The sequence below is a fragment of the Brachyistius frenatus genome, unplaced genomic scaffold (assembly GCF_029030835.1).
Source record: "Brachyistius frenatus isolate BFR_SWC_R1_liver_20210118 unplaced genomic scaffold, ASM2903083v1 Contig_69, whole genome shotgun sequence".
In the NCBI taxonomy this organism is placed as follows: domain Eukaryota; kingdom Metazoa; phylum Chordata; class Actinopteri; family Embiotocidae; genus Brachyistius; species Brachyistius frenatus.
Window position 1 is genome coordinate 1,363,591 of NW_027210668.1, and position 12,425 is coordinate 1,376,015.

Genomic DNA, 12,425 nt, shown 5'->3' on the forward strand with positions numbered 1-12,425 from the left:
CAGGTGGCATGCGGTGGGTTTATCAAACCGTGTTAACTGAAAAAGGCTGCTGCTGTTAGAAGCAAAGGTGTTAAGAGTTGAGAGTCGTGGGATGTAAAACTAAGACAATAAGCTGAAAAACAACTAAATTCTCAGTAGAGTTGAGGGAAACTGCAGAGTACACAGTACATGATCCCTCTGTATATATTGCATTTGTGCAGCTTCTATAGTGGTGTGTGTGTGTGTGTGTGTGTGTGTGTGTGTGTGTGTGTGTGTGTGTGTGTGTGTGTGTGTGTGTGTGTGTGTGTGTGTGTGTGTGTGTGTGTGTGTGTGTGTGTGTGTGTGTGTGTGTTTACCTGGGATAGTATAGGTGTGGTGCATTGAGTCCTGGACATACGCCTGCTTCTCTCTTCTCTCCACGAGCCCTTCCATGCTCTGACACGGAGCCGACTGGGTGTGAACGACATTGTTACCGCCGTCCCCGAAATCCCATCTACATGAGGCGCACGCACATTTTGAATAACCAGACAAGACCTCTGTCTTCTTGTAAAATGTATATGCCATCCCTATCTTCTCTGAGGATTTCTGATGGTTATTAATAAAAGACTGTATATATACAGTATGAGAGATACACTGGAGACGCCATTACCTGATTGTAACTGGAAGGGAGATATCCACTTTGACCCTCACGGTGTAGAGGTGAGCAGCATTTAGAGCTACGACCCCCCCGGCAGACAGGAACTCTGGCTGGGCCAGTGGTGCCATTTCATCAGCAGTCAGGAGGATCTGCTGGCTCTGAGAGCTCACAGGGTTCGACGCCGTCACCTAGCAGAGAGTCGTTAACAGATGACTTTACACTGCTTTTTTTTTTTTAAACCCTTTTTCTCGATTCAACACAAGCCTAAAGCAGAGCGGGCTTAAATCTGGGAACAGTTAAACGTTAAATTTTGATATTAAAAAACATGATGAAAACAAATACTGTGTGAGTAAATTGAACAAGTATCTTACCTGTAGATTATACTCAGCAGGTTTCTTGAACATCACACTGTAAGATTCCCCTTCGTGGGCAAACTTTTCCAGGTAGTCAATCACCCACGTGAAATTTACTGAAGACCCACTCTCCACCGTGGCTGTAAACGACTGCAGTAGAAAACATGACAAATATATCACTGTGACAACCTGTAAGGTGCTTTTTATTTTCATAGCCACAATCCTCTGGAAATATGTCAGCAAAATAATTTACACCATGCTCGCAGCTATAGCTAAACAATGCTGACAATGACTATGCTGCTGTATAGATGTTACTACGTAGTATAGGTTTCTATGGTACAGCGGAGGTTGATGGGAAGGCCATTAGCTCTGCAGGTAGCCTATCTGGTCATGAAGTAAAATATCAGGAACAATTGACTTTTGTCTGCCTCATTGTGTGATCCAATTCTTCGTCAAAATTTGACAAGTAGGTTTGCTAACTTTGAGGTGGTTGTTGTCGTTTCCCGATACGACAGGGATTTTAAAAAAAAAGTAACACGCAGGTAGGGGAATGGGAGGAAAACATCAACTGAAATAGTTGGACGATGAAAGGTTTAAACCAAAGTTCTAAATCCAGTAAATCAGACTGTCTAACGGGTAACGTCAATATCTGAACCAAGTCTTACAGAAATACATCACACGGTTAAGTAAAGACATGCAGCTTCCTAATAACCACTAATGTCAACATTTCGGTGGTGCTGGTGGAGAAGACAGAGGATCTCAAAATTCAAGTCTCACATTATCCGGGAACCAAGAATAACTTGACCAGATGTTGTGCCAATCCAATCAGGACTTGTTGATATATTTGACATCATCAGTAATAATGAACTGTCGGGAAAAGTCAGGGGTAGTACAGGATCATTTGTTATAGATTACCTGTGATGTGTCTATGAGCATCCTCGGGCATCCACGAGGCTCCACACTGAGTCCTGTTACCGCCTCGTAGCTGCGCACCTTCACCGTCACACTTTGAGAGCTTTCTGCATCCGTCACACTGATGTTCAACATCTGAGCCCCCGGTGACGGCAACACCAGAGTCACAGCGGAGAACCAGGATTCATGGGTCTGTTTCTTACAGCCAGGTGAGGACTGAACCACCTCCTCAGGGCACGACTGTAGAAAGGGGACTCCGGTCTGGAGCACCGGGGCTGACCATGAGCTCCTGGCTGTTTCACCAAACAAGGCCTTCACCACAATAAGAGTTGGGACATTCATTTGAACATGAATCTGGTTGTTTTCATCCGGCAGGGGGTGGATGACATCAAGTCTGAATTTAGAGCTCAGACCAGGATGAGGAGCTGCAGTTAGAGGCCTAATATGAGGGACTGTGGTCGTCTCTGTTTGAAAGTCGTCAAGGATGTCTTCGTGCTCAGTCGCTCCGTGAAGCGTGTCCACATACAACATCCTCAGATCACACACCACTCCGTCCACCCACTTGCTTCCCCGGGGTAGTGACGTGAGGCCTCCCTCCAGCCAGCCTCCCCACTCCGTCCCCCTGAGGGACAGGTAACTCTGGCGCCAAGGGGAGTTCAGAGAGGCATCGCCGTTCAGGCAATGCAGGAACGCTCCCGAGTCGAGAGTGTGTTGTACAGCCACAACATCATCAGGGTACACCGTGATGGCTCGCTTTGGAAGAAGCAGCTGTTGCAGACAGAAAATGGCAAAGTGTAGAGATTGAATGTAGCCTGAAATATTCTGTATACAGCAAATGGTCCGCAGTGGCCGCAAAAGTCAACTCACGCTCATCGTCTTCAGTTCGGAGCTGGGGTTTACTCTCAGAGGCAGGTCCGCCACCAGGTGGTAGAAGGGTGGTAAGGCGAGGTACCTCGGCGGTAAAGCAAAGCCGCGGCCCGCCGCCGCCGAGTCGTAGGGGCTGCATGGACTAGCGGTGGGCACACAGGCCTCCAGCAGATGGCACCAGTACTGGCCCACGCTGCAGCCCCCGGTGGTGTTACACAGCGGCACCGCTGAGCAGCAGCTGAACGGATTCAGGAGAGAGCTGCAACCTGGACGGAGGGACGGAGGGACGGAGGGAGTATTACCAGCGGCATCGGACACACAGCTAGGGGCGCTCACGGTAAGTGTTGCTCCGTACCTGGAGGTACCAAGTGGTGGTTGGGGTTGCAGTAAGGTCGAAGGATCTGGACACGGGCCAGAGAGGTGGCCGGGCTGGGTTGTACCACCAGTTCCACTGATACCAGCTGACCTGCATGACTGAACCACAAGCCTGGGAAAAGCTGCATCTGTGGTGGATTACAGGAGCATCACATTGAACACAGGTTGGGTGTCGCTGTTTTAGACCACTGATTCCTGATCTTTTTAGCTTCTAACTGTTATCTACAATATCATATTATAATATATATCTGCAAGCCACGAGTTCGAACAAAAAGTTCTCATTTTGTCACGTACTTTTATTTTGATGGAGTTCTGATTATTCCATATTTTTTCTTTCCCTTCTTGTTCATTGTGTAAAAACCCTTCAGATTTATCTTGATTCATTTGGTCAAGAATCCGTGTTTCAGCCTACTAACCTCCACTGTGCGCTGTCCAATGTCTGGGACACTGGGAAGGGGGTGTATCTGGGTGTCAGCGTAGACGCCGGTCATGAGAACCAATCCAGTCAGGTAGCTGTCTATAGACGGTAAAGACTCTGCATGAAGAGGAAGAAACCAAAATCACCACATGGTACCAGGGTTTGGGTCAATGAGAAAGAAAAATCAACAGGAATTTCTTATTAGTACCATAAGTAATCTTCTTACATAACGTAACATTTGACTTGTTTAATGTAGATTAAGTAACTTTTACAGAAATCAAACACATGAATTTCACAGTGGGCAAAAACTCGTGATTGTGCACATGTGAAACGTGTATTTTAGCTCATGGCAAACATGTGATTGTGGAACATTTTCATGGTGTAATGTGTGAAGCCCAGTGTAGATTCCCATGTAAAAACTTTTCCACGCATGTTCCCCCATGTTATCATATGTTACGTGTCATACATGTGATCACACGTGGAAAACACTGAGAAACTGTTTTTATTTCTGAGTTAACTTACATGATGTTTGTAACATTACAATTCCTTATTTGAACCCAAACCACGATCTTAGTTTTTGTGCTTCACGTTAACTCAGAAGTGTTTTTCTAAACTTAACCAAGTGGTTTTTGGTGGCTGAAACCGAACACAACTTATTTCCACGCCTGGGCGAAGCTAAATGTGGCACTGACACACTATCCTGGAGTGGACTGATGGATCTGTTAGGTGTGATACTGGGTTCCATACAGTATATATACCAGCTCCGCAGAGTACGCCCTGGTGGTTCAGGAGGCAGACAAAGGTCTTACCAGTAACTTCCTTTTCGCAGAGGAAGCGGTATCGTCCACCACACTGCGCCGTCCTCCGCCTTCCCCGTGTCCCCAAGTCCATCTGAGTGCACCCCCCCTGACTGTCTCTGTCCTGCCAGGCTGCACTTGGTGGCTTCACCTCCCCAACACGGTCAGGCGCTTCTCCTCCCGATCCCTGCAGCCAAACCCACACGGTGGGTTTCCTATACAACAATAGAAAGGTGACAGTGGATCTCCTTTACAAGACTGAAAACAGAGGAGCAAGACCTGATATGAATGCAGATAGTTCATAAGACTCACACTGGAAACGAGAAATGGAGGAAATGTTGCTGCCCTGGGCCGTCGGCAGATGCCAGATCCCCTCCTGGATTCTCTCTGCATGAGTCCCGAGCCTCGAACCACGACGACGTCACGTCAGAGAGCCAATAGCATCGCAGGCCGGACAGGTGGATCTGAGCTCCTTTAGGACAGGTAATGTAGTCTTGGAGAGCAACAGTCAAGAGTCAGCAGGGAGCAGGAGACAAATCGACGACTCAGGAGAATCAGCCTCAAAATATGGGTAAATGAAATCAAAGCGAGGCGGCTCATTCAACTCAAAACCAGCACTTCATTTACTTCAACGGACAAACTGAGTCAGAAGAAATATTACAGGAAAGATGTGTCACATTCAGCATGTTTCTGTTGATCACACACTCTCACTGATATGTTCAATATGGAGAGTTGTTCTGTTGTGTGACTGTGACTTCTGATCCAAACATACAGGATGTTCTCTGTGAAGTGACGTGTGTAACCTGTGTTTTAAGATCTGAAGGACATTCAAAGACTGCTGTCGCAGGAAGGTTATTAGCAGTTGCGGAAGAAATATTCACGTCTTTGACTTGCAGTCAGTGAAATTAGAAATACCCAATTCAAAAATACTTTGTTAAAAGTAAAACTCTTCCATTAAAAACTAGAATTACATAGGAGTTATCAAAACAAAAATTGTGTAAAGTATAAAAAGTAACGTAGTCATTAGGTAAATAAATGACCTGCTCTGATGATATATTAGTGAATTCATTTAGACAATATACTGTATATCTGTCTACGACATAAACCTTAATCTGAAAAGTAACAAGTCACTATACTGTCGCTGTTGAATGAATTTAGTGGTGTAGAGAGTACGATACTTCCCTGTGAACTGTTATGGAGTCAATTTATAAAGACAAGAACACAGAAATACAGAAAGAAAAGTACCTCAAATCTGTACTTGGTTGAGGGACTCGAATAAACGTCATTAGATAAAATAATATAAAAGGTAGTCGCTGCTGATACGGTTAAATACATGTAAATATGAATTATTATTAGTATACAGCATACCCTTACAGAACAAAAAAAAAAACGTGAATTTCACTTGATGTGATCTCCTGTTTTTAACCCTCCACTTTTTTTAGAGTGTTTAGAGACTTGGACCAGTGGAGTTGGTACAAAGAACCTTTGGAGTATCCAACAAAAGGTCAAAGACCAACAAAGTCGTATTTATTCTCTAAATACAAATTCACCATTTGAGGTTGGTGCAACTGCATGTTTATTGTGCTTAAACATTGACAATAAATATCTTACAACTTGAACTGACCTGCTGCATTCCTTTAAAAAAAAAAAAAATCTCACCTGCCGCCGTGCCGATCCACAGCACACAAAGAATCCAGAGCGGTGGCTGTTTCTGTGATGCCGGCGTGGCCGTCATCTTGCAGAGCGAATCACCGTCTCTGAAGGAATAAGGAGCATCGCGGAGACGAATCCGTGGATCCTTCTCGTCTTTTTCTCGTCACGACCGCTCGTCTAAAGTTTGAAAGTGACAAGTCTGATCTCCTTTTAAATTCCTCTCGTCTCCGTTCCCCTTCACGCTCCCCTCCGCTAAACGGCCTCCTTCCCTCGTCCTGCAGACACACCGTGAGTTACGGCGGTGTCGTCGATTTAAAGGCCTCTTCTCCGCTCTCTGTGAGCGCCTGGGCGACTTCTACTTTGTCTCTCGGCAACAGCCGCAGACGCAGAGTGGTCAGAGGAGGCCAGCGCTGCTCATTACCATGTTGTAAAACCCCTGAAGCTCAATGGGAGCAGGCGGACTCGCTCGGGCAGGACGCAACTTCAGGATCCCGACAGGAACATGTCCTGAGAGTCGTTGCGGTGTTTTGGGCGCCTCACTGTTGCTTTTTTTTTTTTATAGTAAGAGGGATCAGTTTCTTCTTGGTACTGAGTTGCCGAAACCTTTTATTTATTTACTTTTTTTTTGTCTTGAAATTCTTCGTCCTGCATTGTGTCCTCAGCCTTGTCGTCCCAGCACCGACACCGAGGCCTCGTCACCGAGCCAACAAAAGGCTCAGTGACGCACACGCAAAGACACAGAGAGCGCGCGCTAAAGGCGAGGATGCCATCTGGGTTGCCTGGAGAGGAAACAGATAAAGTTGAGGGCAGCGATAAGGCGACCGGAGCTTGGCATTGTCAGTCTGTTGCCATGGAAACTATTGTATTTTTTGTCTTTGAGACGCTTTTATTCCTCGTGAGAGCAAACGATTCAGCGAGAGGGAGCTGACATGGTGACGCCCGGCAGAGAATCAATTCCACCTATTTTTTCTAGAACTCAATGACACTTTTCGGTATTTTATACGTTATATGTGTCGAACACATTTCAGAGGAAATGAACTGCTGTCAGCTCTGCGAGGCCAACAACCGCGCTGCTTTTGGATTAATGATAATGTCAGTAGCTATTGGCAGCTTTGAATGTCCGTCATAAGCCAAAGTATTAAAATATTGACATGATAAATGAAATGTTTGGGGGGGTTTCTCCAATTTTACAGTGTATTTGTATTAAAATGTACAAAAGTCAGATTAAGTCTAAAATGTTATTTGTTCTTTAGTTCACAGACATTTAATAATTTTTTTTTTAATTTAATAACTTCATTTGTTTAAAACAGGACTTTAAATGACATTATTAAAGAAAAAAAAAGACCAACATTTAAGTGATCTTGATGAACAAAGGGTTGCGTTTTAATGGTTTCTTCAATTATTTCACAGTTTAGTTATTTATTTCTATATTTTACACAATTTGTTCAAATATTGTGATTTCAATGTTTCGAATGTATTCATTATTTTAATCTTAAAAACCGGAGCTTTGATCATATTTTGATGTTGTTTTATAACTTTACAACGCACATTTAAGTTGACAATTTACAAAAGTGTTTTGTTGTCGTTATTGCTGTTCGACAATTTCACCAAATTTGACCAATTGAACACCGTGAAGGTCGACAGATGTTCCAGTGGCACAATTCGCTGCAGCAGTTTCCGGAGCGGTAGAGGGCGGCAAAGCTCCTTCACGCAAAACAACGCCGAGGAAGAAGGAAACGGGAAGTAGAAGAAGAAGAAGAAGAAGAATGAGGCAGCTGATTGTGACACATCTCAGGTAAAGTGAAACGGAGAAAACATAACGGAGTGGCGTATTTTCGCTGAAACAACTCTTTTAAAAACATGGAAACGTTTCTGCTGCAACGCGAAATTTGGGAGTATAAAAAACAACTCGACATTTCGACGGTTGTTGAAGCTGCAAAGTTGCTCTCGTCCGCGTATTATCTCTGATGCACGACGTCGTATGTTACGTGGAGATCGATGGGTCGCTGCAGTAATGTGAGGAAACGTCCGTGCGACGCGCCCACGACGCATCGACATATTTCGCGCTGCGCCTTCATTCAGCCTGCAGGTCAACGCGACGGCACGAGATGACAGTTCAAAGGTCACTCAATCAATCACGTGAACATTTGATTGATTATTCGTCAGCCGAATTTCCCGGAACTCTGTCACCGATCACAAGCGAGCCAGGGTTGGGCCGATTCGGTTTTCTGTCGAAGCAGATAACTTATTGAACATAAAATTGTACATATTTTGAATGGAGTTTGGTGTAGGAGTCCAGTTGGTGTGGAAAGGGACCAGCCTTTCCCGTGTGGATATATTACTGCGCGGGTTGTGTTGCTGTAGAGCAGCAAAGGCCCACGTTAGAAACAAAGCAAATGTGGGGTCTGTTAACAACAAACAAACAAACAAACAAACAAACCATTGATTGTTGTTGTGTTTGTCTGTAATGTTCTCTGTTGTCCAGCAGGTTCCATGCTCCGACTACGGACCACTGAAGAAGAGCGAAGTACGTGTGAGATTTCGCAGCTCAGACAGGCGGTGTTGCAAAACAATGACCGACTCCTTGATGAGATGCTCTGCCAAGAAATCTACAAGAAGGTCATCAACTGCAGAGGCGGCTGGGGCATCGCGGGCACGCCTCTCCACGCGGCCGTGTCCAAAGGCCACCTCGGCTGCCTGCAGGTCCTGCTCGCCCACGGCGCCCTCGTAGACTGCGTGGACGTGAAGGCGCAGACGCCTCTGTTCGCGGCCGTTCGCGGGAAATACCTGGACTGTGTCTTAACCCTCCTCAGAGCCGGCGCCAACCCCGACGGCAGCTCGTCCAACAACTGCTCCCCCGTCCTCACCGCCGCCCGGGAGGGCGACGCGGAGATCCTGAAGCAGCTGCTCCGGCACGGCGCCGAGGTGAACTCCCGCTCCAAAGTCTTACTGTGGACCTCCAGCGCCCGGGTGTCGAGCGGGCCGCTGTACCTGGCGGCCGTTTACGGACACATGGAGTGTTTCAAGCTGCTGCTCCTCTACGGGGCCGACCCGGACTACAACTGCACGGACGCCAAGCTGCTGAGTTCTATCAAGCAGCCCAAGACCGTGCTGGAGATGTGCCTCCGGCACGGCTGCGGCGTGGAGTTCGTCCAGCTCCTCATCGACTTCGGCGCGAACGTCTACCTCCCCACGCTGATCATCGAGAAGTCCACGAAGCAGAACGAGGCGGTGGAGCTGCTTCTGCGGGAAAGAGGTGACGACGACGACGACGACGACGTCCGGCGGCAGCTCCCTTCTCTCGCTGCCGCCGGACGTTTCCCCCGCTTCAGCCCAATTGTAACGGAGAGGGTGGCGCGGGGCTGAAGTGGAAGCGCGTACAATAAGGCTCCAGTCAGATGAATTGTTAGTGCCGAGCGGGTTCGGGGAAGGATCGTATACAAGTCTGTTTATCGATGGCCGGAGTTGATTTATTTTCAAATTAACACCAAATTTTGTCGTCGTCGAGCACTTTCCATTTCTTTTCGCGCCCAGATTGGGTCCGTGTTCAGGTCGGATGTCGGCATTAAAGCGGTGATACAATACGCACCACAATACCGAGGTCACGGGACTGCCCCGGCTGCACATGAACGGAGGGAAGCAATAAGTCTGATGAGAGAGTATTCCGCGTTACGTCTCTTCGTCGACATCGGCGTCCGTTACGTGTTTTCGCGACCAGTCGATCGTGCGCATTTGCGACTTGGAAGGAATCGGCAGCAGAGACGCTCAAAGTTCTTCGGAGAACCTCCGGCGACGCGTTCAGAGTGACGTGTTGTTTTTTTTTCTCTCCCGGGTTAGTTTACGTCGTTGCGTTCAACTAAAAGAGTCAGGAATAGATGCGAACGTTTCTCCCCGGCAGCCCGAAACACGACCGCTTTTGAGAGTCACCGAATCACAAATCACAATTTTCTTACCCTCCTCTTCGTTGTCAACAATATATTTCTGCACCACCTGGATCAGAATCATGAAATCACGTCGTCGTGTTCATGTCGCACCTCTCTGCCGCCGCTGCACATTAGTTCGTCGTCGACATCAAAACGAGTTACTTTGCCCGCTCGAATAGTTCCGAAAAAAAAACCCTGAAAACATCGCCGCCGACTCTTTTCTCCTGTTTATCTACGGCTTTCGTTTTCTACCTGGAACTCCTGGTGGTGACGTTAGTCCTGTAAATCCATCCTTCATTGTAAACGGCCTCAGACGGATCTCAGGAAAACAATGCGCTGACATTAAATAACCTGTTTTTCTTTTTCTTTACACCCCGTCGCCTCCAGGAACCCCGAAAGCCTTGACTTCCCAGTGCCGACTTGCTGTGCGAAGATACCTCATAAAGATCAACAAGATCCAGTGTATCGAGCAGCTGGAGATGCCAACAAGTCTCATCAACTTCTTGCAATACAAACCAGTCCCAGTCTTCGTTCTGTAGCTACAGAGGTTCCCGTTATTTTACTTTGATTTCCGCTGCAGCTTTCTGTTTATTTGTGGACTCCTATTTTTTTTTTTTTTTTTTTTTTTTTTAATGGCTTCTGTGTGTTGATGTGCTGTTCTGTTGAGTCACAGATTAAATGTGTGAAGAAGCAGCGTGTACTTGTGGTTTATTATTGTATTAGTACGAGCTGCTGGGAGATCAATGAAGGAAGCTGGAGCTGAACTTTGTCACACGGTCATCACAAGTTAGTCGCCTCTTTCAGAAGAGCTGTGAAAACCAAATAGCTCTCCTTAAAACGCATTCCAACACAATAAGTTCTTCATACGAGTGTTGCGACTTGTACAAAAACAACATCGGGGTCGGTGTGTTTAAAGGCCCTCGGGGGTCAAATTTGGGGCTTTAATTTGACAATTTTAGGAATAATAGAAAGTGAAATACTGAAAACGGTCACGCTGGTACATCCTGTCACTCATTTAAAGACCTTTATGAGAAATATCCACGATGGCAATTTATTCATAATGTCAAAAATACCTCAGGGGAACCGTCTTCTATGAGCTTTGCACTTTTAATTTGTTGAAAAATGCAACCTTTAGATACAATGAAAGATGAATGGTTTCAAACGTGAAAAGAAGTTGTGATCCCTGATGTGAAGAAGCTCTGACACCCGGTGGTGGAAGAAGTCTTCCACATCCTTTACTTCAGTGAAAGTACCAGTACAGCGGAGTAAAAGTACTCCATTACAAGTCAAATTACTGCATAAAAAAAACCTAACCTCTGTAAAAGTACAATAGTATCAGCAGCAAAATGTAGTTAATGTATTGAAGTGAAATCCCTGGTTTGTTTCCTCTGACATTTCATATTTTGTATGACATCATTAGATGATTAATAGCGTCAGTGCTTCAGCAGCATGTTGTTGTTGATGCTGCAGGCGGAGCTGGTTTAATTTGTATCCAGCTTTATTTACAGGGAGTGCCAGTGGGGTCATATGACAATACTTTGTCACAGTACTTAAGTATTTTTGGGGAGTATTTGTGCTTTTATTTGTACAGTCATGATTATATGTCTGTCAACTTTTAATTTTACTCCACTACATTTCAGTTCCTTTAAAAGAATAAACCTCAACACAGCTGCAAGGAACCCGCCGGTCTTTGTTTTTTATTCTTCTTCGGGCAGCAAAAACTGTAAATCCAAACTTTACCAAAATTTAGCAGCTCAGTTGTAAATCCCCCCCCTCTACTGCCCAAGCACAAAACATGACAGACATTGACCTCTAGGTGGTGCTATAACAATCAACTTTACATTTTTTGTGATTATCTCTATTCTGTAATATTGTAATCTGTGAATGTATCTGCATCTTTGCTTCAATGATCTTCTGCTTTAAAAAATTCAACTTTTGTGACTTTTTTTTAAAATGTTCTCTAAAACCTGCTTTTGCTGACTCATCCTAAACTGTCGGGCCAATCGTCCCAAAGCTTTGGCAAAATAGTCTTTGGACCTTCGAGATCCAAAGTTATTAAAAGAACTTTGATATGTCAATCATTGCCAAACATTTTACATTTTTTTTCTGTAACTTCAATTATATATAAATGCTCAGAAATCAAAACTGCGTGAACCAAATGTAACCAAACTTGGTGCACATATCCGGATGCTCGATGCTTCGACGAGCAGCCTCGAGATGTTTTGCTGCAATTACAAATACAATAAAACGTCTCAGTTTCACCATGTTGTCTTTGGTCTATTTTCAAATATATATGGGTTTACATGATTTGCATTACTATAGATTAAACTAATCAACATTACATAAATTAGTTCAAATAAAGACCACCATAAATAACTACAACAGTAACATACACATTAATGCAACAGAAATATTAATCCAAAAACATCATATAGTAAAACACTGCCAGGGAGAATCTACTGCACAGTGTGTACTTTTACTTTTGATACTTTGAACTACATTTTGCTGATA

General features: G+C 45.1%; 2 protein-coding genes across 3 annotated transcripts in view; one reads left to right on the top strand and one right to left on the bottom strand.

The window, feature by feature from the left end:
• pkd1b (polycystic kidney disease 1b) overlaps positions 1 to 6,073 on the bottom strand; it is a 32,405-nt gene extending 26,332 nt beyond the window's left edge. Inside the window, exons 1-10 of the mRNA XM_069707496.1 lie at positions 5,998 to 6,073; positions 4,651 to 4,831; positions 4,351 to 4,553; positions 3,540 to 3,658; positions 3,104 to 3,251; positions 2,749 to 3,014; positions 1,885 to 2,649; positions 988 to 1,119; positions 629 to 774; positions 336 to 472 (exon numbers count right to left, since the gene is read on the bottom strand). Of these exons, the coding sequence (XP_069563597.1) occupies positions 336 to 472; positions 629 to 774; positions 988 to 1,119; positions 1,885 to 2,649; positions 2,749 to 3,014; positions 3,104 to 3,251; positions 3,540 to 3,658; positions 4,351 to 4,553; positions 4,651 to 4,831; positions 5,998 to 6,073 (2,173 nt within the window). The remainder of the gene's footprint in view (positions 1 to 335; positions 473 to 628; positions 775 to 987; positions 1,120 to 1,884; positions 2,650 to 2,748; positions 3,015 to 3,103; positions 3,252 to 3,539; positions 3,659 to 4,350; positions 4,554 to 4,650; positions 4,832 to 5,997) is intronic.
• Positions 6,074 to 7,723: 1,650 nt separating this feature from the next.
• LOC138626080 (ankyrin repeat and SOCS box protein 12-like) lies at positions 7,724 to 12,175 on the top strand. Of its 2 annotated transcripts, none has more exons than XM_069707514.1 (3): positions 7,724 to 7,786; positions 8,480 to 9,247; positions 10,302 to 12,175. In XM_069707514.1, the coding sequence occupies exons 2-3, from the start codon at positions 8,485 to 8,487 to the stop codon at positions 10,451 to 10,453; spliced, it is 915 nt and encodes a 304-aa protein (XP_069563615.1). In that variant the 5' UTR covers positions 7,724 to 7,786; positions 8,480 to 8,484; the 3' UTR covers positions 10,454 to 12,175. The 2 variants fall into 2 exon arrangements, with proteins under 2 accessions (XP_069563615.1, XP_069563616.1); XM_069707515.1 differs by lacking the exon at positions 7,724 to 7,786 and adding an exon at positions 7,798 to 8,113.
• Positions 12,176 to 12,425: the final 250 nt, after the last annotated feature.

Coding starts and splice junctions, on each gene's coding strand:
- LOC138626080 (XM_069707514.1), top strand. CDS start 8,485: ATGCTCCGACTACGGACCACTGAAGAAGAGCGAAGTACGTGTGAGATT. Junction 9,248..10,301: donor GCTGCTTCTGCGGGAAAGAG/GTGACGACGACG, acceptor CGTCGCCTCCAG/GAACCCCGAAAGCCTTGACT.